This window comes from Aptenodytes patagonicus, chromosome 23 (assembly GCF_965638725.1).
Source record: "Aptenodytes patagonicus chromosome 23, bAptPat1.pri.cur, whole genome shotgun sequence".
In the NCBI taxonomy this organism is placed as follows: Eukaryota; Metazoa; Chordata; class Aves; order Sphenisciformes; family Spheniscidae; genus Aptenodytes; species Aptenodytes patagonicus.
Window position 1 is genome coordinate 1291771 of NC_134971.1, and position 24863 is coordinate 1316633.

The 24863-nt window shown below is 58.2% G+C and overlaps 3 protein-coding genes across 6 annotated transcripts in view; 2 read left to right on the forward strand and 1 right to left on the reverse strand.

Moving 5' to 3' along the window:
• CEP164 (centrosomal protein 164) overlaps positions 1 to 2315 on the forward strand; it is a 41209-nt gene extending 38894 nt beyond the window's left edge. For all 3 annotated transcript variants that reach the window (XM_076358354.1, XM_076358355.1, XM_076358356.1), the window contains 3 exons: positions 261 to 327; positions 872 to 994; positions 1936 to 2315. In XM_076358354.1, coding sequence (XP_076214469.1) covers positions 261 to 327; positions 872 to 994; positions 1936 to 2035 — 290 coding nt within the window. In that variant the 3' untranslated portion in view covers positions 2036 to 2315. The remainder of the gene's footprint in view (positions 1 to 260; positions 328 to 871; positions 995 to 1935) is intronic.
• Positions 2316 to 6113: 3798 nt separating this feature from the next.
• Positions 6114 to 12346, forward strand: LOC143170288 (uncharacterized). 2 transcript variants are annotated; one of them, XM_076358435.1, is made up of 4 exons: positions 6114 to 6468; positions 7606 to 7716; positions 8299 to 8350; positions 11219 to 12346. In XM_076358435.1, the coding sequence occupies exons 1-4, from the start codon at positions 6415 to 6417 to the stop codon at positions 11338 to 11340; spliced, it is 339 nt and encodes a 112-aa protein (XP_076214550.1). In that variant the 5' UTR covers positions 6114 to 6414; the 3' UTR covers positions 11341 to 12346. The 2 variants fall into 2 exon arrangements, with proteins under 2 accessions (XP_076214550.1, XP_076214549.1); XM_076358434.1 differs by lacking the exon at positions 6114 to 6468 and having other exon boundaries at positions 7176 to 7716.
• Positions 12347 to 16387: 4041 nt separating this feature from the next.
• DSCAML1 (DS cell adhesion molecule like 1) overlaps positions 16388 to 24863 on the reverse strand; it is a 115293-nt gene continuing 106817 nt past the window's right edge. The window contains exons 25-33 of the mRNA XM_076358495.1: positions 22640 to 22828; positions 22263 to 22550; positions 22026 to 22181; positions 21856 to 21886; positions 21365 to 21483; positions 20761 to 20913; positions 20211 to 20405; positions 19260 to 19571; positions 16388 to 17291 (exon numbers count right to left, since the gene is read on the reverse strand). Of these exons, the coding sequence (XP_076214610.1) occupies positions 16837 to 17291; positions 19260 to 19571; positions 20211 to 20405; positions 20761 to 20913; positions 21365 to 21483; positions 21856 to 21886; positions 22026 to 22181; positions 22263 to 22550; positions 22640 to 22828 (1898 nt within the window). The 3' untranslated portion in view covers positions 16388 to 16836. The remainder of the gene's footprint in view (positions 17292 to 19259; positions 19572 to 20210; positions 20406 to 20760; positions 20914 to 21364; positions 21484 to 21855; positions 21887 to 22025; positions 22182 to 22262; positions 22551 to 22639; positions 22829 to 24863) is intronic.

Consider the following 24863-nt stretch of genomic DNA (forward strand, 5'->3'; position numbering starts at 1 on the left):
CAGTTCAGCCTTTAATACACACCCAAGAAAGCAGTTGTTACTAAAGAAGGAAGGGAAAGAGGAGGCAGCCCTGCTTCGCTGGAAGCCTCCTGTGACTTGCAGAGAGGGTTCACCATCTCGGTTTCCTTGACTCCGCTATGTCCTCGGCAGGTGGCTCAGCTTGTAAGGACAGTGTGTCCATAGCACAAGAAAGCAAATGCACCCAGATGTAAAGACTATTGATTTTTGGGGGGGGCCTGTATTTAATGTCTGTTTTCCAGGTGGGTTCCCGTCGCTCGGTGGAAGCTCCAAGCCTCTGGGCAACGAGCTGGGATACGTACCTGCAGAGTAAGGGTCTTTTTCCTTGAGTTGTTGTTTCATTGTGCTGCTTTTATTTCTCTGGAATGATGCATAGGTCACATTTCATATAACAAGTAGATAACAAAATCATATTAAGTAGACAAGTTTAGCTACTGGTAGTTATTCACTGCCACGTGCTTGGCACTGCCTTGGAGCTTCTACCGTGAAGCCGCCGTCGTAGCTGTGCCGATAACCCTCATTCCGGGACCAGGGTCCAAGGGTGCCGGCACTGGGCCACGCCGGCTCCGCCGTGACAGGCGATGCTGCGCAGCTGGATGGAGCGGAGGCTGCCCCCCCGAAACCTTTCTGATGCTATACAGGTGAACAGGAGGACAGCAGCCTGATAGTGGGGGGCTGCTGCAGCTCTTCTCTATGATGTGGTTGGGCAGAGGACTTTGAGCCAAGAGGAGGTTGCTTTTTGTTAACCGTGGCTCTTTCTGTGGCAGCCCGTCGTTTTCTTTGTCGTTTCTGGGATGGCTTCTGCCTAGACCTCTCTTTCCCACTTGCGCTGTCTCTTTCTCTCATGCAACAGTGAGCAAATACGGCTGTTCCAGCACTCCCAGTTCCAGAGCCGTGAGTCAGGCAAGAGGAGTATTCAAGGAATGATTGAGACCAACAAGAAATGGCTAGAAGACTTCAAGAGGGATTCAAAAGCGTATCCTTTGCCTGGGTCTGCTCTTTAATTGCACTCCAGCTTCCTGCAGCAGGTAGGAGGAGACAGCAGGAGGTGAGCACAGCGGGAGCACTAAAGCATAGAACAGCAATTTCGAAGCCATAGCCTCTATTTTAGTGTCCGGTTCTGCAAAGGGATAGGATGTTTAGCAGTTAAGAGCGCGAGTGACCTGTTTGCTGTTCTTTGAGCTGTACTTGACCGGGAAGGTCCCTTCCCTTTCCCCAGGTGTGCTGTGATGCTCTTTAGTGCCGCTGCTCCGCTGTGGTACACAGCAGTTGGAGCTGGTAATGTGAGAACGTAAAAAAAAAAAAATTCACCAAAGAGTGCAGAATGGAGGAGGCGGCAGGGGCCTCGTCTCGGGCGCCTGCTTTTGGTGCCATCGATACGGCCCCGGCCACGTCGGTGACTTGGCTACGGGCAGTCCCTGCTGAGCAGCCCGGGATGAGGGAGCCGCGTCTCTGTGAGGCGAGGGTGCCTGGAGGCACGTGGGGCGGCCGTGTGGCTGGGCGGGGAGGGCTGGGGCTCCCCGGCGGAGCTCTCCCTCCAGCTGGGTTTTGCGGCATGTCGTAGCATGCGGTTGGATGGGAACGGGCGAGACCTCTCGGTGCTCTTAGCGGGGATGTTTCCGGGTTTGTGTTGTAACAGCACTGCAATGCTGGGGCTGTCAGTATCTCCTCTGCGGTGTACGCTGATGTTAGCAGCAAATCCCTCGGGCCTCCGGTAGCGCACGCTGTCCTGAGCACGGTGCTCCTTTGAATTCCCTAATCCCCCTTTAATTCCATTTGACTTGGATGCAGCGGGCTAAATACAGCAAGCGTGTGCGCGGCTGGCTCCTGCCCCCCAGTACCTGTCCTGTCTGCTGGCTGTGCTCATGCGTGCTAATCCCTCCTGTAAGCCAGGCTTTTCCTTCACCCGGCTGCCAGGTCTCTCTTCCCAGGTGCACAGAAGCCCCCTGCCAGCAGCCCCAGCCTACTTCAGCTAGGGCTGGATGAAAACAGACAAATTAAAGTGTACCACTACTAACAGGCGGGACTTGGCTCGGGAGAGACGGTGGCTGGGGCCCGTGCGGTCTCCCTAACGAGATACGGTGGGTTTCGGCGATGCCCAGCCATCTCCGCCGTGTCCTTGTGCTGCGCCCTTGAAACAAAGTCTCTTTGCCAGAGAGCGGAGGAAGGAGGAAGTGAGCTTCCCAGGTGGATTCTTCTAATCCTGTAATGTGTCCAAATATACTTTATAGACTGTTTAATCCAGTGGTGAAATATCAGGGCTTCAATAAATCAACGGTTCTCTCATTAGTATTCTAGCGATCGTGAGCCAGAGCTGTGAATCACGGAGGACGTTGAGTAACTGGTCAAGGGGGAGGGTGCGAATCCAGCCGAGACTCTGCTAGAGGAAATGTGTCGGGACACGAGCCCACGCTGGTGCCCAGCAAATGCCTAATTGCCGGCGGGCCGAGTCATCTGGCCTCTGGCACGTGTGCGAACAGGGGAGAACGAACAGCGAAACGGCTGTGGAGTCTGGGGACAGAGTCGGGCAACGGCAGATTCCGACTCTCGGGACACGTTCCTCTCTTTTGGGGTGGAAGCGATAGGAACTAAACCAGGAGTGGCTTTTTGCGGCAGATCTGGAAAAGCCCTCCCGGCTTCCTCTTTCTGCCGCGCTGGCCGGAGCTGCGCAGCATAGCGGTGCTACGGGAGCTCTTCTCCTGCGCTACAAATGTGCCGATGGCAACGTGGAGCTGGGATGGCAGGAGAGCGTGGGGCGGTGTCTGCTGGTGCGGGCGCCGTTAAGGAACGCAGCCTAGTGTGGGTGTCGAGACAAAGGCCCACCTGCGTCCTTCCGTGCCCTGGGGAGAGGGAGCCGGAGCTCAGCTCAGCAGCTGGGGTCTCCTTCCACACGGCAGGGCTGGGGAGGCAGACCCGAGCCCTTGGTGCCCAGCCTGGAGCCTGGCCTTGCCGCTCCTGCAGCGGCTCCGCGGGGCTCCTGGGAGAGCAGGTCTCACGAGACCGTGACACGGGCTCTGCGTGGCTGGAGACCTGGCTGAGGTGTTGGGGTGCGCAGCTCTCCGACCGCAGCTGCGAGACGGTGGCTCGTTGCTTTGCTCACCGGGTGGCTGCCGTGGTGTTCCTCCGGAGAGGCTGTATCCCGAACACATCACCACCCCGCTGGGCGGCATGGAGCTGGGAGGGGGCAGATGGTGCCGCTCTAACCAGCGGGGAGAAGTCGGGCGAGGTTTTTGTGCTGCTGAGTGGGAAATGTGGTATTTGGTTGTCTCTGCCAGTATTTCCTCCAAGCTGACTTTAAATATTTTGCGCTTTAAAAAATGCTGAACCACTTGCCATTTTGTCTGATGAAGAAGTCTGCGTTTCAAGGGATCCCATCTGTGAGAAATCATCTTCCAAGCCGTTCTCTCTAGAGACGGCTGATGCAGGGAGGGTGGTAAAGCTGCTGCTCTGCACCCTTTCGTGCTGTTTGTGTTCCTCGGTGTGGCTAATGATGTGCAGCGGAGTAAAGCAGGACCCCCTCCCGCTTCGCTTCCCGGGTGTTGTGTACCGGCACTAACACCACAACAGCTCACCCTGTGAGCGTGGCAGGGGAATGTTTACATGCAAATAGAAATGCAGTCTCCATGAACATCGTTTTAAAACTCACTTAAAACATTTTCAAGAATGTCCGTATGTATTTTTGGCTGATTTTCTTAGGGTTTTGTCTGTAATTACTTGGCCAGCCTTTGTCCTAGGACAGCTTGATCCTCCGGTCGGGTCCACGTTCTCCCGCCTTCTGCTTGCTAACGAAGCGCAGGGTAGTCCTTCCGCAGGCACCGCCAGCCGAGAACATCTCACTGGCGTCCTCGCGGAGCAAATCCTAGCTAGCTCTTCCCGGCGCTGGCTGAACGGGGAGACCTCGGACGCCCACAGGGAGCGGCGGTTGCCCCGGAGGAGCCCCTCTGTAGGAAGGGATGGACCAAAATGCGGGTGTCCTGTCTGCTGTGGGGTTGCACCAATCCCTGTCTGTAGGGATTTTGCTTATCGTTTCCTGGCTATTGGTGGGAGACACGGTGGTCCTTCCAGTTAGGTGTTGTAGAAGGGACCCTGCGGGTCCGGCTTTCTGTAGCGTGGGGAGGCTGTCAGCCTGGTGGGTGCTGCGCCCAAAGCCGCCTCGCCGAGTCCGGGCTGGGTGTTCGGAGAAGCGTGTCTTAGTAGTGCGGAGAAAGGCCCGTTTTCTTAGCAATAACTCGGTTTGAAACACGTTCCTTTTTCCTGACAAAAACCTGTGATAGCAGCTGTATCTGGTTTTGTAGGCAAATTAAATCAACACGGGCCTGTTTTGTATGATGGCGATGTTTGTAGCTCGATCGCGTTCTTGTTGAGATGTTCCGTTGTAGCCTGAGATATCCAGCTTGTACTTACCTTTCACATCTTCCCCGCGCTTGTCTCCGGGCTGCGTCGTGGTTTGTCTTGTCAAGGTCGTTTCTGGCAATTTCCAAGACCACTTCAGCTCACGGTGGCTTTATTACCATTATTCTATTAAGTATCTGGCCAGGGTAGCAAAAAATGCAGGGGCAGATAGAAAGCTAAAAAGCAAAACTACAAAAGCAATTCTCCATGGGGCTTTCAGCCAGCAGGACAGCTTTTCACGGGCTCGTATCCTGCCCTTTTCATAGAACTGTCATCCAGCCGCGTTACAATGGTTGTCTCGCTCTGGAGCTTCATGTCAAGGTTGGAGGACGGGCTGCGTGCAGGAGCAGTCCAAGGCCGGCTCGGCTGGGCGCCCAGGGAGGGGCTGCCTGCGGGACGGGCAAAGACACTCGGGTCTCTGCCGGAGCAGGTGGGGAGTTCTCCCTGGGGAACGGGGAGAACTGCGTTGCCCTGGTGGGGAGCAGGGCTCCGCTCCAGAGCTGCTCCCCGGCAACCTGGGATGTGTTAAAACTGGCGAACTCTGCAGAGTTGCTGCTGCTGTCTCCGTTTATTTCGGAGCAGCCGTGAATGTCCCCCCAAGTGGTGTTTTAGGCACCACTGCTGGAGCGGCGTGCTTGCTGGAGTCCTGCCGGCGGGATCGCTGAACACTGCTCTCGCCAGGGATCGGGCAGGTTGGGTGGCGCGCCGTTCTCTTCCCACGGCTTGCTCCTTTCCCCGTCTCGCCTCCTTCCAGCAGCCCTGGGACACCTGTAGCAGCCCTTCCGGGCTGTGCCTCTTTGCTCCTTTGGGATTTTCCCCTTTAAGGTAGTCTCTCGCGCAAGACTCGGCTTGTCCTGTGTCTCCAAGCACTGCAGCGAAGGCTGCCTCTGTCCAAATGGGGCGTTCGCCACGTGTGTCCTGGCCGGGGACTCTCCAGCGCTGAGAGACTGCAGGCGTGTAACACGGCCAACGGCAGCAATGGTGGGGAGAGGGGAGGTTCAACACCCGCCCTGATCTTTCCAGCCCCGATTCTTCTGCACAGTGCATTGCTCGCTGGAAATCCTAGGTTCGGATGGATGGGGCTGTGGGGACGCTGGGTGATCATAGTACGACTTGAGCTACTGGTGTCACGTTAAGACGAAGCCAGATGCGGTCGGAGGATGCGTGAGGCACGCGGACGCTTGCAGGGGCTGGGATGCTGCGGTGCACAGTTGTGCTCTGCCTGCGCAGGGCGGGCTGGAAAGGAAGGAGCGCGATTGCTGCTGTACGTGCTGGGGAGAGGAAAGCTTTTGGAGGCAGAGGACCGATGAGGCACAGGAAGAACAGTATGTGGATCAGCTGGTCACGCAGAAGTGGAGGCTGATAGTTAGAGGCACGTCCTTAAAAACAAAACACAAACCACCACCAAACCTTGCATCACCCCCCCGGTCCTTGCTGTGCACGGTCTGCACTTGTGTGTCTTTGCCCGCCGGAGAGCTGCGATAAGAACTACTGGCGGAGGGCTCCGATGGCAACGCACGTTGTCCAGGTAGGCACTTTTGGGGACAGGTCCCCTGCCCCGCTCCTGAGGGCAGCCACTGCGCAAAGAGCACAGGGCGGCTCTGAGCAATCCAAAGTCCCATCTGAACTGTAGGTGCCTTCTGGGTGTGGGAGGCTTTGCTGTAATCCTGCTGAGCAGCGGTCCTGAGCAGAGGAGGTCTGCCCTGGCTCGTGGGTCTGAGGCGGTGCGTGCGTGCGTGCCTGCGCGCACTGGCCTGCGTACGTACGTGGAGAAGAGGATTTGCTTTTCCTGGAATGCCAGCACTGTGTATGTTGGAGAAACTCGGCGATTAGATGAGCACAATTACTCTGCCAAGATGAACGCCAGCGTAAGCTCATTAAGGGGCTTGGAGTCTGCCTGCCGGAGAGGGGGCGTTTCAGTCCCTGGCTATTCGGAGACCGCTGTGCGTCGCTCCCAGAGCTTTGCCTTCCCGGAACGGAGGGAGCCCCTCGGAGACCCCAGCCATGCTGGCGACCCTGATGACAGCACTGTTTTTTGTGGTGAGAGCATTTGGACAGGTGAGTCTGGGCTGGCCTGGCAGCAGGTAGGATTTAATGTTTCCCGCTTCATTTCTAGAAGCGTGTGGGTTATCTTATGAGGAAAGGTGGTGAGCGGTGGGGAATGGGGGCTTGGCCGTTCTTGTGGGCTGGGGCTGCCCCAGGCTCCCGCTGCGGCACAGCCGCGGCTGTGCCCTGGACCCCCGCAGTGGTCTGCGGCCCAGCGGGTCCGCTCCTCCTCAGCAAGTTGCCGCGGGTGTTGGCCTGGGAGCGCCTTTGCGTTGTCGTCACCGTAGCATTAGGAGGTTTATCAGCAGCTTTGCAGAGGGCAGTTCCCTGTTGTGCCCGTGCACGCAGGAAGCAAGTGCAGGCGCTTGGGCTTCCCGGTCTGGCGAGCGACTGCTGCAAACGTGCACGTTGAGTCTTGGAGCTCTCTGGGTCGGGGAGGGAGGAAAACCCTCCCCTGCCTAGGGCTGCTCTCCGCTGGGGAGAGGCACGAAAGTGGACGTGTCTACTAGGCTGGCCATGGGCTGCGTCACCAGCCTGGCTGGCTCCTTGAGGACGGGCAGTCGTTGCTGGCCCCGCTGATCGTGCCTCAGGCTTTCGTAGCTCCTTGCCCAGGGCCGGTGCCTGAGGGTGCCGCAGCAGTGTGCGGCAGCGTGCCCTGGCCTCGCTGTGGGGCGTGGGATGCAGGGGGAAGCGTCTGTCCCAGTGCCGGAGCGCCAGCCTGCAGCAGAGCTCTGAGCCCTGCGTCCTGCCTCTCCTGCAGTCCCCAGGCCAGTTCCTGCCCTCTGCGGTTCCCTGTCCCCGGAAACACCGCGGGGCAGGGAGAGGAGGCAGAGGTCTCCGCTCACCCCAGAGGGCAGAGCCTGCTGTGCCTCTCTAAACCGGGCCACCCTGGGCAGGAGGTCTGGGCCACCCACGCCTCACGCAGAGCCACGTGGCCTCGGTCTCACCCGTGAGCTCTGCAGCCCCACTGCCTCACGATGAGGATGGCTCGTCGGTGTGGTGCCAGGAAGGCGTGCTGAGCATCGCCACGGCTGGCAAGGCCACCGTGGGTTGCGATCACCGGTGACGCATATGGAGGAGCAGCTCTTTCTGTTGCTCCTCCGCTTCTCTCTTGTCCTCTTACCTGCTGCAAATCCTTTCCGCGTCCAGCTCGGGACCAGCCTGTTCCGTGAAGAGCCCCTGCCGTACCTCGTGTACCAGCCCCTGCCCTGGCAGATCCAGTGTGTGACGCAGAGCCGCCGCACCAGCCGGGACAGCGAGGTGAGGGCTGGTTTCTCCGCGGGCAGTCAGCCACGGCGACTGGCTGGGGGAGCGGGCAGTGCCTGGTGCGGAAGGAGCGGCACGCACCCGTTGACCAAACAGGCTGCTCGGAGCAGGCGGCTTGGGCAAGGGGGAGAGGCTTTCTTTCCCTTGAAAGACAGAAAATAGGGTAATGCCAGGAGGCAGGGTAAGCTGGAAAAGGTAGGAAGCATAGCTGTAGTCAAAATCCAGCGTATTTTTTAGGAATGAAAATATCCCCTGGCAGACCTGACGTCCCAGGTGCTGCCGTATCACGGTAGGGGCTGGACTCGAGGAAATACAGCCGCGAGTCTGCTTCCACACTGATGTGGAATGTAGATCCAGTGAGGCTAGCCTGTGCCAATGTACATCCTAAGATGCTACCTGCGCATCTCACAGGCCTGACTTTTGAGACACAGCTCTCGTCTGCTTCTCCTGGGAGGACCCCACTGGGGAGGGGGGGAGAAAGTGAGCGAGGGGCTGGGTGGTGCTCAGTTGCCGGCTGGGGTTAAACCACGACAGCTATAAGTAACTCTGTCGTATTTTTGTGCTCTACTTTTCTAGAAAGGCGGGAGCTCTCGGCACAACAGCATCTACTCGATTTCTGGAGAGAAAGGTGAGTGTGGAGCGGGCAGGGAGACAGCCCTGCCCAAGTAGCGGGGGAAACTCGTGGTGGTGATCGTGGGAGACAACAGAAGAGCAGGCATTGCAGTACCTCGACCCTTCTTGGCCTCTTTCTTCTTCCAGTCTGCCTCTGTGACATTAAGAGGTATTTTGGAAGGCAGCTCTGCGGGAGGGAAGCCCTCTCTGATAGTTTTCTCTCCAGCCCAGCCTATGGCTTGCTGGTTGCACAGTATTTTCAGTCAGTTCTCCTCCCTGTGGAGGCTGCCCTTCTTGCCGCCCCCGGGAGGGCACATGGGTATGGACGGGATGGTGAGATGTTCATTAAAACCTGTAGGATCGGCAAGCGAAGGCCCCAGTGTTGCGCGGCTGAATATACAGCAGCACGTGTGCGTGTCCAAATCCCCGCCTCCCTCTTCCCACGCAACCTGCCCCAGTGAATCAACATGGGTCGCTGTCCCCAAAACAGTGCCCCTTCCTCTTCCCCTGGGCCTGGCAATTTGTCAGGAAATCCCTGCATTTGTACCCCTTTCCTCCTCCTCCTCCTCGCTCTTGCCTCTAAGACTCTGCCCCCACTGCTGAAGTCAAGCGCTCAGCAAAGAGGATTTGGGCACTTCTATTCTCAGTGCAGCCCGGGCGGCAATCGGATAAAGGCAGGCAAAGCGATGCTCCGGCAGCGCGGGGCTGGGAGGGGTGCTGCCGGCTGCCTGCCGGGGCAGAGCGGGCAGGGTGCTGAGCTGCGACAGTCCTCCTCAATGCAGCAGTAGCTCTGGCCAGCCTGGTCACTGTTTTGGGGGTTTCACTGCCCCGTGAGTAGGTGAAGGTCCCCAGGGCTGACAGCGGCGCTTGCGTTGGTGCAGCGGCAGGGTGTTATCGATGGGCATGGCCGGGGCCGAGCTCCTTCAGCAGGTGTATTTCTCGCAGAGCTGTCGGCAGCCCGCACGGCCGGGGGCTTGTTCCTGCAAACATACAGCCATCTTCATAGAACCGTAGAATGGTTTGGGTTGGAAGGAACCTTAAAGATCATCTACTTCCAACCCCCCTGCCACGGGCAGGGACACCTTCCACTAGACTGGGTTGCTCAAAGCCTCGTCTGCCCAACTTGGCCTTCAACGCTTCCAGGGAGGGGGCATCCACGACTTCTCTGGGCAACCTGTCCCGGTGCCTCACCGCCCTCCCAGTGAAGAATTTCTTCCTTGTATCTCATCTAAATCTTCCCTCTTTCAGTTTAAAGCCATTACCCCTGGTCCTGTCGCTACAGGCCCTCGTAAAAAGTCCCTCTCCAGCTTTCTTGTAGGGCGCCTTCAGGTACTGGAAGGCTGCTAGAAGGTCTCCCCGGAGCCTTCTCTTCTCCAGGCTGAACTCCCTCAGCCTGACTTGGTAGGAGAGGTGCTCCAGCCCTCTGATCATCTTTGTGGCCCTCCTCTGGACTCACTCCAGCAGGTCCATGTCCTTCTTACGTTGGGGGCCCCAGAGCTGAATGCAGTACTGCAGGTGGGGTCTCACGAGAGCAGAGTAGAGGGGAAGAATCACCCTCAACCTGCTGGCCACACTTCTTTTGATGCAGCCCACGATACAGTTGGCTTTCTGGGCTGCGAGCGCACGTTGCCGAGTCATGTTGAGCTTCTCATCAACCAACACCCCCAAGTCCTTCTCCTCAGGACTGCTCTCAATCCGTTCTCCGCCCAGCCTGTGTTTGTGCTTGGGATTGCCCCGACCCACATGCGGGACCTTGCGCTTGGCCTTGTTGAACTTCATGAGGTTCGCACGGGCCCACCTCTCAAATTTGGCAGTACGTGCCCCGATGGCTCCTCAGCCTCTGGCGTTTGATTTTTGGGATTTATGGCTGACGATGTATCTTGTTAAGCAGGGCAGGAGGGAGCCGATTCCCCATGTGGGCTCTTCCAACCTAGAGGATTCTATGATTCTAAAAAAAAAAAAAAAAGACCTTAAGATCATCGAGTCCAACCGTTAACCTAGCCCTGCCAAGTCCACCACTAAACCATGTCCCTAAGCACCCTGTCTACACGTCTTTTAAATACCTCTGGGGATGGTGACTCCACCCCTTCCCTGGGCAGCCTGTTCCAATGCTTGACAACCCTTTCGGTGAAGAAATGTTGCCTAATAATGTCCAATTAAAAAGATGCGACATATCATTTCCTACTTTGCAGGTTCTTTTAGGGTGTGAATAAAAACGGGTTCAGGTGACAGTGGTGAGTTTATACAGCAGCAGCTGGCACCAGGATTTCTGATCGCTGCTCGGGGGGTGCTTAGCAGTGACACACTCGCGTAAAGGAGCGCTGCTGAGTGGCTTTGATTCAGTTCCCGTCGAATTCCACAATACTTCCCTAATGCCACATTAAGCGTGGGGTGGGGAGGGCTCCCATTTGTCAGCGTGAGAGCTTTATTGCTGTACAGTGCCGGGCTTTTTTTTTTTTCTAATCTTATTTGCGTGCGTGAAAGTAAGTGAGTATCGTACTCGGTGATTAAATGTGGGGAAGCTGAGGTCTTTGGGGAGTAAAGCTGTGTAAATAGAGGGCTGAGCACTGCCAGGGAGGCTGGGCTTTTCTATGCCTCCCGTTCCCTGCTCCATCTCCCTCTGCCGTGGAGATGCGCCCCGTGAGCCGGTGGAGTCGTGGTTTTAATGCGGCGGACTCTCCAGCCTCTTTCACCTCTGTGTAATGGAGGGAAGTTCTCCCATCTGTGGGGAGTCTGGGGTACGCGAAGGCCAGTCTGACCCTGCTGGGGGGGGGGGGGAGAGGGGGGGCGGGGGGTGATGCCGGAGCCCTGCCCTGCTCGTTGGACCCTGTTTGGGGCCACCGGCGCCGCCTGTGCTCACCGTGATGCTCGGTTGTCGTCCCAGGCCCCGTGACCCCCGATGCCAGCAGCGAGAGCAAGTTCTTCAGCGATCCTTCCGAGAAGGCGGCCGTCACCATCCAGACCCACTTCAGGAGATACCAGCAGCAGAAGCAGGCGAAGAAGTAGACGCGTCAGCCACCCACGTCCCCTGCACCGTCCCTCCTTTTGTCTGTTCTGTACCCCGGAGAGATTTGTGGCCGTGGTGACCGTGAACCTGCTCCCCGATACATAGCTTGTGGTGCATGCGCAGCTGTAGATAGTCCGCTGTTGGTGTTGGTCGCCGCTCGGAGCGAGGTCTCTTTCCTGGTCAGCCCTTCCCCAGACAGCAGCGCCTAGTGGGCCAGGGTACAACTGGCGAGGGGCCGTTTGGTGGGACCTCAGCACCCGGGGAGTGACGCAGCACTGAGGAGCCTTTCCTCGGTGGCAGCACCCACAGCTGCGCGGTGGCTGGCCGTTGGGCCGCAGCCAGTTTAAGACCCGGCAGCTGCGGGAGTGGGGCCCCGCGCAGCTGATGGCGATTGTGGCTGGCTGGTCGCTGCCCAGCTGGGGCTCGCTTCGCCCAGCAGTAGCCCTCCCCTGTGCCTCCACCTCCATTGTGCCTCTGGAGCTGGGGCGGAAGGACTGCCTTTGTCCCCTGCTCCAGGCGGCTGGTTCGTGGAGCTTCTGAGCACGGCGTCCGGGAGCGGGATGTCACCGCGGGGGCATGCCGCAGGCAGCGAAGGGAGCAGGAGCGGAGCCGTGTGCTGACCGTGAGCTGATCTTTCACTTTTCTTGGGGAGGACTGCTCGGGGTGCCCTGGTTTCAGAGCAGGGACGGGGTGGGACTCTGGCTCCTGTGGCTGCATGTGCCGAGGCTGAACCCCGCTCTCTGCGGAGTCGGGCTCCTTCCCGAGAGCAGCCCTCTGCTAGCTCTGGCATTTGGGTTAGCGCCCACGGTCACCCAGCCACCCCGTCCTGGTGTTTGGGTCCGGTGAGGCTGAACAGAGACCTGCTCCCAGTCGGGCCACGACAGGACCCCGAGGGGTTATCATCTTGGGGGTTTTTTTTGAGTGCTGCCTTTTGGAGGCTGCAGAGGTGATGAAAAAGAGGGAATGCGAAAGCACCGAGCTCTGGGCCGGCAGAGAGACGGGGGAGGTTTGCTGTGAGCAGGGAGGGTGGGAGAAGTTGGTGAGGAGGCACTGCGTGCTGTGGCATGGTGGGCGCTCTGAGGGAAGGAGCGGGGCGCGGAGGAGATGCTGGCTGTGACCAGCGCCGCTCTGACCGCCTGAGCGTGGTCTCCGCTGCCTCTTTGCTGGGTCTGCCGCTGGATTTTCCTGTGCAGGGCTGCTGAGCTGTGCCCGTAGAGCCCTGGCTGCTTGCGGGCTGCCCTTCCTGTCCTCTCCAGCCACAAGCGTCCTCAGCCCTTCTTACGAGGGCTCCAAGCCCCTGCTGATCCTCAGCTTGTAAGAGCCGGTGCGTGTTGGGTGTCTGGCTTCTGCTTGTGCGGCGTTACTGCCTGCTGGTTGTGGCTGGCAGCCGGTGCTGCTGGCGGCTCTTCTCTGAAGGTGCGTTAGGAGGGCAGGGCTGGTGACGGCTTGGTCTGTCGCTCCGCGGTGGGGTGAGCTGCCAGGCTCTGCCGCGGGCAGGTCTCCCCGGGGCCGAGCTAGCTGACACCAGGAGGCGTGTGCCGCGTGTAACATGGTGTCTGGGGGTTCGGCCGGAGCGCTGTGCAAGGCAGCTCGTAAAGCAGCCCTAAAGCCAGACCAGCTCTCTGGATTTCTGAGCTTGAGGGGGTTTTTGCCCCTTTCCGGTTCAAGGCGGAGTTTGGCTCGGGTGGCTTGAATTGCTGCGCACCGTAACCAGCCAGGAGGACAGCCGATGCGGGGAGAGCCTGCTGCCGTGGTGCAGGGCAGCGGCCTCGCTGGGAGCCGGGGGGATGCCGGGGTCTCACGGATGAGTGCTGCAAGTTTGGACGGTCTTACCAACCCTGGCTTTGCATTGTTTGCTAACTGCTGGGTGGCGAATTCTTGCTACGATGTAGAAGGAAATCTGTACTAGCCAATTACAATAAAGATGTAATAATTGGTGTTAATCGGTTCTTCCTTTTAGCTTGCTAATCCACTTACTCTGACAGCTGAGAACACAGTTGCCTCTTCTTGCCTCTTCTATTTAAAGGCTGGGATTGGCGTTTCAGAGGTGCTGCTGCATGGTTGCCTAGCCGTGACACTGCTCTGAGGTGGGGGTGCGCTTGGGTCCGTTCAAAACCTTTACGTGGTAGAGATTTTAAAGCCTACCGTGCACTGAACTTCTTTTTGCAATCCTTAGGAAAATGCCTGAGAAATGCTAGTTTGCTTGTCAATGCTCTCCACTGGTCTCGGGGAGAGACAGAAGGGGCAGGGGCTGCTTTCGCTCGGTTGAAGGCAAATGCTAACCAGTGTAAGACAGACCGGATTTCGGGAGGAGCCGGCGCGGGCTGTGACGTGCAGCCCCTGCCGGGGGGACCCATGGGGTCCCCCCCTGGAGTGGCGAGAGAGTCATCAGCCCGTCAAGTGCGCTGCGGCAGCCTGCCCGGGAGAGTAGGAGGGGACGTGTCAGCCGGGAGGGTCCCAGGACTCTGCGGATGATGGGAAAGGCGGACTCGCTGGCGGCCGGTTGCTGCAGGTCCCCCAGCCTCTCTGGCTCCTCGGTATTTTCCCCTGACCACTTGCGGTGAGGTAAGCCGAGCCGAGCAAGCTCCTCCTGGTTCGAAGAGGCCCCGTCCGAGCTGCGTCAGCACTCGGTCGCCTGGCTCGTGCTCCGCGTGCAGATGCCGTACAAAAGCCCTGCACTCCTTGCGTGCTAAATTGGAAACTCGCGTGTGGTGTGGTCTCCAAAAACCTGTTAAAACTGCATGAATAAGAAAACTCCTGCATAGAAGTAAATGCTAATTCAGAACAGATCTTTGGCTTTGTTTGGGTTAGGCGGCTTCTGCAGTACTTACTTACCTCCTCGGGATTCAGATTAAAACCCCCCATGTCATGCATGGATTTGGAGGCTGGCCGAGTGCTCGTGACATGAATTCTTAGCGCATGAAAGCCGAGGGCTCCAGGTGCAGGGCGGTAACCCAGACCCTCTTGCCGAGCCTACGGGGAAGCTGCTGGCAGAGGCAGAACAGCTCGAGCAGCGGTTCTGGCAGAGGAAAGGCAATGTCCTGGAGCGGCGTGGTTCCCCAGAAGCAATCTCTCTCTATCTGTCCCTCAGGAAAGCTTTACAGGGAAGTAAAGTATTGATGGGGGTTTCAGTGCAGAAACACCAGTGGGAAATCTCAACCCCGGCACTTGTGGCTTCGGGCGTGATCCCGGGTGCTTTCCCACCGGCCTACTGGGGAAGCATGCTCCTCTCCACCCGGGATGCTCCTCGGCAGAGGATGGCTCTGAGTGGCGCCAGAATAATCGCCAAAACTGAGAAAAAAAAAAAAAAAACAAAAACCCAGGCACAAGACATCGTCGTAACAGCTTGTTTCCCGAGCCTCAAGAGCGAGCAGCTGCCAGGCTACGGCCAAGGCACTTTCAGCTCTTCTTCCCGATTTAAGGAGGCAGAACCAGATGGCGAAGGAGGATCTGGCGACGCGTCTGGCAACACAAGCGGCTACGGGAACCGCAAGCTGGAAATGGGAGTTGCAGGTAATGTCACCACCAGCAGCACCCATCGCTTTATTTGCCTATCACTGCTTGGGTGGTTCATTTTAACTTCTTGTAATACTTCTCCTAGCGTTGTTTTTCTGTCTTTCTTAGCGCTCTGTAGCACTTGGTTATAACCAACTGACATGTTAAAACCAGCACTTCTTTCAAGAGGAAAAAACAAACTAGCAGTTGGAGCATCTATGCCTAGACTTTTACCAGTCTCTTTTTTTTAAGGAAATGAATGTTTTCATCACTTCTCCATCCATGCTTGCTACCCTCCAGTTCCATCCCTCCTTTCCTTTAAAATAGGAAGCTTATTTCTGGAGATTTATAGTTTAGATTAACTTACCTATTTGTGTAAAGCGCAGTTAGTTACTCGGACCTCAGATAGCACCAGAGCCTCCTCTGGAAGGCGAGGTTCTACTTTGGGTAATGAAAACAACTGGGAATAACAGCCTTAGCTATTTTTGTCTTGCTGGGGTAGCAGAACAGGGAAGGCAGGCTGCCGGCCCCAGGCTGCTTGCCTTGGCTGTCGCCGCTGCTCTTGTTTTCGCGGTCAGATGTGCACGTAGGAAAGGTATAAACTGCACTTCTTTGGTGGTTAATTGCTACGGCTGGTGGTAAAAGCCAAGAGGAAAATAAGAGCAAATCAAGGTGGGGGGGGGGGGCCTGCACCGAGCTTCACTGGACTGTACCGCCCTGCGCCGTGACCTGGCGGAGCTCCGCCGTGGTTCACTGTGCCGTGGTGTGCCGCGATGCCCTTGCGTCCTGGGGGAGCCGTGCGGTGTTCTACTGTCCCGTGCCATGGTTCGCCACGACGGGAGGCAGCGACGCCACGATTCACGGCACTGTGCTGGGTTCACCGGGCTTCACGCTGTTCTGCGCCTCACCACGATGCACCGTGCTTCACTGCTCCACCGCAATTCATCACGCTCAGCTGCGACCGGGGACAACTGTGCTGCGCTTCACCTCCTGCGCCCGTGCCGTGCCCGCGCAGTGCTGCAACGCATCAGGGAACGAGAGCCTGCTGTCAGCGAGTGGCCGTGCCTCGCCGGACCAGATTCACGCGTGATGCTGGGAGCTGCACCACACTTACTTACCCTGGGCTGCCGGAGCAACGCCGGGGCCGTGCCATGGCTCACGAGGGACGGTGCAGCAGTTGTTCACCCCTCCTGGCTTCGCTGTCCTGCACGGCGGTCCATCCGGCTGGGCTGGAGCTAGCTGGCGTTTTGGCACGGCTGGGCTGGACTTGCAGGGGAATAGGTGCCGCTCGCCTGGGGCCGCGGGTGCTGTGGCACGGCCGGGCCGTTGCTGGGGTGTCCGTTCCCGGGACCCTGCTCCCCTCCCTTCCCCTCCTCCTGTCCCGTGCTCTGCGGGCTGGCAGAGCTCAGCGGTACTTGGCGCCGCGTGTCCCCGGGCTTCTGCGGCACGCGTTTGTTCTGGACGGATCGGGGCTGCCCCTCGCCGTCCCCCCATGACGTCCCGCCCCAGCCCCGGCTCCTGCCCCGCTCACTTAACAAACGCCCACGTATAAACATAACCTTTATTGCACACAGCGCTGGGTTTTTTTTCATAGAAAAAGGTATTAACACATATAAGCATTTGCAAATCGAAGCAACTCCTGTTGTTTTCAGAACAGTAAAATAGCATGCAATGTCTTTGAGACGTTCCTTTGTAAAACCACCGACAAGATCAGGGGAAGAACAACAAAAAAAAAAAAGAAAAACAAAAAAAAGTCGCTGAGTCTTTCCTTGTGCCCCTTTCAAAATGATGTGAAATAATATATAGAATGTTTACATATATATTATATTTTTAAATCTGTAACATCAAATTCTTTGTGCCCTGGTTTCTTTTTCTGTTCGGAGAGGAAGAAAATAGCTTCATTTATACAAAAGAGTTCGTTATGTACAAGTTTGTTAATTAAATATAAATGGCGCGGGGAAACGAGCAGCGTCCGTCGCGGGCGGTCTCCGGCTGGCGCCCTACACCAGCGTGTAGGACTTGGAGTAGGCTCCGGCCCCCTGTTTTTGAGACCTGCCTACGCCCGATGTGCTCATCTCTAGCAGTGAGTCCCTGGAGCCCCCCACTTTGGAGTGCGTGGGCACCCGCGCCTCGGCGGCGGCGGTGGCGGGGGGCTCGGTGGGGGGGGGCGCCGGGGCGGGGGCGCCGGCGGCGGCGGGCGCAGCGGCGGTGCCCGCCGCGCTGGGCATAGGGAGAGTCCTTTGAGGTAAGGTGGTTGCGGCGGAGGCCGGGGGAGGCAGGCCCAGGGGCTTGCTGCCGGGCTCCAGCGTCATGTGCCGGGCTTGCGCGTGGTACGCCCGGGCGAGGTTTCGGATGGAGGCTTCCCGCGGCGGCACCACGGGGCAGGGCTCGTGGGCGTCGGGCTTGCGGAAGAAGGCCTCCGACTTGACGTAGAGCGGGAGGTTGCAGTAGTCGCCTGCAAGGGGAAGCGGAGGCTGGTGAGTGTGAGCCGAGTATTGGCTCAGTAAGTTGTCACACTCCACGCAATGCAACGCATGGGACAGGGAATAGAAAGCCTTGGCTGCTGCAGTTTGACGTGCTCTATAAAGTATTCTGCCAACCGTACGCTGTAAGAAACGCCATGTCGTACGGCACTGCGAAGACGTTCTTCGTGTTGTTTGACCCACAGCACGTCACCTGTTAGGGTTTACAGCTTTACGGTGGGTGTATGTAACACGCTGCAGACTGTAGTACGTGGTTCATTGGTGCGCGATACGTTACAGGACAGAAGGCTGGTAGATACCAGCAGAGAGACTGCCGTCTCCTGTGTCCTGTAAATATTTGTACTCTGTTTGATATAACATATAATGTAAACAGCCTATATATATTGCTATAATATAGTATACAGTACACATCAGTGTTCTTTCTTTGTTATATGTGCTGCAATAAACAATAGCTTGGTATCATAACTGTAGTACCTTAATTTAAGGATTTATGCATATGTATATATATGCACTACAGTGTATTTAACAGTAATGTGATAACTTGCTGCTTTTAATTGTATGTATTGTCTTTACATAACTATAGTGTTATAAACCTTTGTGGTAATATAAGACCATATAATAATGCAGTGTCTTATATCTATATTGTGTTATAATGCATATAGTATTTCTTAATGTATCTACACTATACACTATTACACTATAGTGTATCTACTAGTATGTAAGTACTATTTTTTCATAAAAATATGACACATCTAGATATATTTGTAGAAAAATTATCTTGAAATATTATATTGCATGTGTTTTTAATACAGAGAAAATCCGTTTTAAAAACACATATGTCTATTTTTCCTGCAAGTATTATATAGCATAATTGATATTATACTTTCATACTTTTTATGAAAAAATACTATTACCCATGTAACTATTAGCCACAATACGTAATATATCTAGATATAATATAAATCTTGAAATATTGTTAGGATATGTGTACTGTAACGAACAGCCAGCTCGAACGCAATGCATGTGATACTACAGTGTATATTATATATCTCTGCCAGCCGGAAGAAATGCCTCTAACGGTGGTGTCGTATGGTACGGCGTTGTCTCTGTTGCTCACAGACAGGTCTCCAAGGGCTGTACTCTAGTGCAGCGTCACTGGGGGTAAATATACGTGACGATGCCGTTCAGGACCTGTCTTTCAGCGGAGGCATTACAACACGTGCCACGAAGGGCGGCGCTGTATTGTCTCTGGTGCTAGAGGGGTTGTGCTGTCACATCTCCGTCAGCCAGGTCTCGAAGGGTTGTACCGTCATGTCATGAAGGGAGGGGAAGGAACGCTAGCGACTGGGAAGGAATACTAAGACACGGACAGAAAGTAATGGAGGGGAGAAAAGAAAGGTGAGCAGAGGAGAAGTGACGAGAGGTGCCAAAGCCGTGTGAAGAGGAGCAGAGAAAAGGGAAGAGAAGCAAAGTGAGGAGAAGCAATGAGAAGCAAAGAGGAGCAGACAAAAGAAAAGCAAGGCGAAGAAGGAAAGGTGAAGAGGAGCAGAGAAATGTGAGAAGCGGAGCAATGCAAAGGGAGGAGAGGAAATTGGAATCGTTAAGACTTTCCACATCGTGCGGGGATCTAGGAAAGACCCCCACAGAACCTACTCAATACGGAAAAAGATCTCCGTAGAACCTACTGCCATCAACTAGCGATGCCAACAGAAAGCCCTCCAAAACCTGCAAGTGGGAACGCGCGCAAGCAAAACAGATGAGACTGAAAGATCAGTCCCCTGGAGAGGGTGGAAGAGAGAGGGGCTTTCCCCAGCTCCTCTCCCTCGTGCCCTTCACAGGAACTGTCTCTTGCAGTCGCTTTAGCTGTACGTGTCCTGTTCAATGTGTCGTGTGCTGCAGAGAAAAACACAACAAGAAAGACAAAGCACGCGTGTACGTACTCTTGCTGGCACGGTGCGGGATGGGTACGGCCACGCTCTTGCCCCGCTCGCTGTCCTGGGGTTTGGGCGGGGAGGCTGTGAAGCGACAGATGCCGGGCTCTGAGGGGGTGCTCATGGAGGTCATGCTGTCAGCGTTGTCGGTGGTGCCGGTGGTCATCTGGTCCGAGGAGCTGTCGGAGATGAAGCACTCTGTGATCTCAAACTTGGCGTGCTGCAGCTGCTCCTCCAGCTTGGCGTGCTCGTAGGCGCGTGCCAGCTCCTCGTAGGTGGATGAGGCGCTCTCCGTCGACACCATGCTGTTCCGCCCCTTGTCTGCGGAGGAGAGGACGCATCACCTACCTGGGAAGCTTCCCGGGCCTGGGCGTGCCGTTTTCCACATCGCTGTCGTCACGGGAATGCCCGGGCTGTCCCTGCTGCTCAGGAGCCACCACAGACCTTCTGCAGGGGACTGGGAGATGAGGGCACAACCCCGCATCTGCCAAGCAGGGCAGAGCCCTGCGCACACACTCACGCACCGGGGCAGCCACAACAGTCAACCTGGAGCTCGACGACTCCGAGTGCAGCACGGAGCGCAGGACAGGGGACACCACCACCACCCGCAACTCGCAGGGAGCGCGACACCCGGCACAAGAGCCAAGGGCCCATTACCTGCGCCTCTCCAATATACGACACGCTATCCGTATTGTGCCTTTACTAGCAATCGGAGTACGCGTTGCAACACTGCTGCTTTCCGCCAACAGCAAGTGGCTCTTGCCATGGAAGTCAGGGTTCCACAACCCCATTGACTAACGGGACATTCTACTCTGGTGGTGACCCCACACCCGGAGTTCGGGCTGATTGCAATGACCCCGTGTCCCCCAGACCGGCAGATCCCCGCCAGCAACGGCCCCTGGAGCGCAGGGAGGCCCCGGGGCTGCCTTCGGCTCTGCCTCCCGGGCAGCGCCGGCATACCTGTGTCCTGAGAGAGGCTGGCGCTGTAGCTGTCGCTCTCGGTGACCGTGATGCCGTGCTGCGAGCCCACTGTCCTCCAGTCCGAGGTGAGGGTCCGTGCAGGGGTGGACGCCTGGCACTTGGTGAGGGTCCACTGGCTGGAGTACCGGTTGCGGGTGCTGTGTGCAGACTTCACGCTCTTCCTTGACACAGGGTCTGAGGGACAAAGGGGACAGAGTCGCAGCCGGTCACTCCCAGAGACAGTCAGGGCACTCTCTCATCACCCCGGGGCGCTCCCTGCTCCTTCTGCCTTACCAGCAGCTGCTTTTAGGCATGGCCAGCACCAGGGGACGGGGCCTGCAGCCCAGCACCCTGCTGTGGGGCAGCAGGAGCACCCCTCTGGAAGGGGACGTGTGGGGACCGGCCACGGTGCCCCGGTGCTGCCAGAGGGCACTCGGGGGTCTGCAGGCAGCGCCCAGCTCGCCCACGCCTGCCTCGCGCCTGTGTCTGCAAGCACGCCGCGCTGCTGCCAGCACACCCACCCCAGCCCCACACAACCACGGCCGCTTACTGGTGCCGGGGCGGATGTCCGACATGTCGATGAGGGGCCCCGTGTTCTGGATCAGAGCGGGGTGATGCAGCGAGACGCCTGTGCAAAAGCTCTGGGGGTTCACTGCCTGACTGAACTCCGTGTCGGTCACCGGGATCGTGGCTTTGTCGTCCCCTGCGGGAAGAAGCTGGAGCTCAGATGTCTTTCTTGAGCCAGGAGTTCGCTGTAGGCACCCGCTAGCCCATGCTCAGCACACCCGTGGGAGCCGCTGGCTTCCGCGCTGCAGGGAGCCCCACCAGCCCTCCGGGCCACGCAGGGATGGGAGATTCGCCTGGCTGTTCTCCAGCCAGGGCAGCGGTGCGACGGTAACCCCCACCGAGGCGGGGCCCGGCCAAGGAGATTGCTGCGGGTGCTGCTGGCACAGCAGGCAGCGACACAAGGGGAGCGGGACCCGCGGGCACGCCCCGGCACCCTGCTCTGCCATAGCGTAGGAAGGGGACAGCCCGGGGACACCGCAGGCTTCTCAGGGCCGAACGGGATGCTGGCCCCCCGTCCCTTCCCTGGACGGGTGCTGCTGTGGCCAGGGTTGGGGCCCCCCATGCCACAGGGAGAGTGCAGCGCTTACCCAGCTGTTTGATGCCTTCCTTGTCCTCGATGAGGAGCTGTACCCGGGGGATGTCGATGTGCAGTCGGGGGCCCTGCGGGGGGCCCTTCACCGGCGTGTCAAAGCTGCGGTTATTCTTGCTGCGAGGTAAGAGGGGACCCAGACCCAGCGATTAGCGGAGAGAGCCCCAGCGGCTCCAGCCTAGCCCGCTGGCCAGCCGCTCCCGGGGCTCATCTTCTCCAGCTAAGCAGCTCTCCCCCCAAGGCAAGCTCCGGCACGGGTGCCGGGACCCGCCTGCCTCACCCCCTCCGGCAGGCAGGAGTGGCCGGGAGCACCAGGCTGCTGCGCTACAGCGAGGCCGACACAACCAACCTTCGCCGTTTCAGACCTTCTTGGGCTCAGCCCCGACGCGGGGCTCAGCCCGGGCGCCAAAGCATCCGGGATCGCCCCCGTCACCCAGCTTTCCCCACCTTCCCCAGCCACCGCCACCCGCTTGCAGCTCAGAGACCCACCTGATCAGCATTTCTGCCAAACTCTTGGCATCTGTGCGGGAGACACAAAAAACAAGAAGGAAGGGTTTTCTTTGCTGGACCAGCTCGTTACACCCTAGGCAGCTCCCTTAAAGCACAGCTCTGCGGGGCCCACGTGGCCCCACGCGCTGTGCCTCAGAGGCCCGTCTCACCTCGAAGCCTCTTCAGCCGCTTCTCCTTCCTCTTCTTGCGGATGATGAAGAGCAGGGCCACTCCCAGCGTGGCCAGGATCACGGGGCAGGCGATGGTGAAGAGCTTCTTCACGTCGTCACCCTCCCCTTGGGCAGACTTGATAGGAGGGATGGTGCCTAGGGCAGAGCGCGGGCGGGTGGGCGGTCAGCGCTCCCGAGAGCCCCCCGGCTCGCCGGCACAGCCCCCTGACTACTCACTGCCGTCGTAGTCCAGCGTGGCGAACTGCGTGGTCTCGTTGCCGCAGCCGGCGCTGTTGCAGGCCTTCATGCGGAGCTCGTACCAGGTGGCCTCGCGCAGCTCTGTCAGGAAGACCTCGCTGGAGCTGTTGGTGCGGAGGCTCTGCCAGACCCAGTTGCCCTTGGGCCGGTACTCCAGGACGATGGCGTTGATGGGACAGCCCCCGCTGCTCCAGCCCTGCAGGTTCAGCCGGGCGTGCGTGGAGTTGATGTGGGTGAAGAGGTGCTGGTCCTTGCTGAAGGAGGGCTCTGCGGGAGACAGGCCGTCAGGAGGGCTGCTGCAGAGAGGGGACCGCCGCATCCCCCAGTGGGGCAGGGACGCCGTGGGGCAGGCTCACCTCTGCCGTGGGTCTTGGCTTCGATGATCTCGCTGATGCGGCCGGCCCCCACGCTGTTCTTGGCCGCCAGCTTCACCTTGTACCAGGTGCCGCACTTGAGGCTCTCCAGCTTGAAGGAGCGCTCGGAGGAGCTGATGAACACGTCCTTCCACTCCTCGCTGTTGTCCACCGAGTACTGGAGCACAAAGCCTGTGGGAGCAGGGACGGGGCAGTCACCTCCGGGCACGCGGGCTGCCGGGGGGGAGGCGAGCAGCACCCGGGCAGGGCGAGAGAAGGGGTTACCGCTGGCACACAGAGCCTGCGGGGCACCCCGCGCCCGCCTCAGGGACATCCCGTGGCCAAGTCCAATGCGGCCTCGCGGCGCCAGGGCGCCCGTTGCACACCGATCCCTGCCCAACTGCGTGCACGTGAACAGTGATGGAAACGCAGCCCTCTATTCCTACGCTATTGACGTGGGTTGCAGTTACCTCAAAAACATTAGCAGGGGCAAGCTGCTGCCCTCCCAGACCCTGTGCGTGGCCCGAACGGAGGCCGACCCATCTGCTCGTGCTGCCCACCCCACGGGCCCAGGCAGGAGCCGCAGACAAGAGGTGCACGGGCATCCCCGGCAGCTAGCCACCTCCCGAGTCCTCTGCCAGAGCCCCCGGGCCGCTCCCCCACGACCCACCCCCCATCTGCTCCCCTGTCCACACATCGCCTCCCTCCAGCACGGGGGGGGGGGGCGTGCTTGGTTTCGCACGGGAGCGCGGGGAGCGCGGAACGTGACTGATTGGTGCGAGGCTATAAAGGGAAAGCCAGAATTAACTAGCTCCCTTGGGAAGCTGCTAGGAAGTTGCTTCTGTCATTGCATGCCGCCTCCTCTCCCGTGATTAAGAGTATTAGGAAGCACACTGTGTCCTAGATGCACAAACCCATTACGCTGCCGTCAACAAGACGCCTGAAGACGGCTCACCAGGGTTTCCCGGGGACAGGTACGCGCACACGCACAGAGCGTTGGGCGAGGGATACGCCGCCAAGTACACCAGTGCCCCCAGGGTGGCACGTCTCTGCTGCCCTGACCGTTCGGACCTTTTCGGCTATACAAAATCCCAGCCCGCCGTGGTGCATTGAGAGCTTTGGCTACTCTCGCAGGTTATTGTGCAAATCTCAGATAAAAATAACAGGAAAATTAGGCCTTCTGCCTTTGCCTGTGCGTCACAAGCCACATAATGCAGAGCTGGCGGGACCGCTCCGGGTGCCAACGCCGTCCGGGTACGGCTGCGGCGCTGCCCAAGGACCCACGCAAAGGCAGGCGCGTGCCTGGCGTCAGCTCTGCGAACGCCCGGCTCGGGCAGAGCAGCGCCGAGGGAAGGGAGGGCTTCTCGCACCTTCCCAGCACCAAGGCTTCCCTACGGCCAGAGGACAGGGGGACCGGGACCTTCCCGGGGCAGCGCGGGTCTGCCCGCAGGCACACGCTTTCCCGGCCACGTCGAGGCCAGCCCACAGTGCCTGGCGCCCCAGTGCCTGCCACCGGTTATTTCTTTGGAGTAGAAATATTAAACCAACTTTATCAACAAAGATGCTGCATGTACAAAATAATCATAACCGAGTCCGCTGGAGTGCAAGGCTGCTGGCTGGGGAGATTTGCTCGTAATTACTTTCCTGCTTTTAATTAATTGTAAGCGAGGTCTCCTCCCTCACTCCCCACTCCCCGCTCCGCGTGCCGCTGTTTCAACATATAATTCACAAGCTGAATCAGGGCAGAAAGGAGGCTCTGGAAAATAGGGGTGCTCCTGAAGCCCCCAGCCCACCGGGGACGGTGGCTGCTGGGGGACGGGGGACAAATCCTGCCCTGTCAGGTTCAGAGTCGCACCACTGCCGGGAGATACGGAGCAGCCCCTGGGGCTAGCCCTGGCCGCCAGCACCTGAGCAATTACCGACACGCCCTTCGCGAGCTACTTCCATCCCTGCATCTTGTCCAAACCACCTTCCCAGCCCCCCTCATTAGGACGGGCAGCCCTCCCGCAAGCTCAGAAGCATCAACCTTACTCTGCAGCGTTTCCGAGGCATTTCAGAGAGGGGAACACTACGGCACAGAGACAAAAGCGCATGTGCAGCGCGCAGGGGTGTGCCTGAAAACCTGCGCCACAAGCCTCGTCCCCCAGTGCCAGGACCAGAGGCGCCCACGGCTCGGGGACGGGGATCGGTGCTGTGGTGCCACTGCCGGCCCCGTCACTCGCAGCAG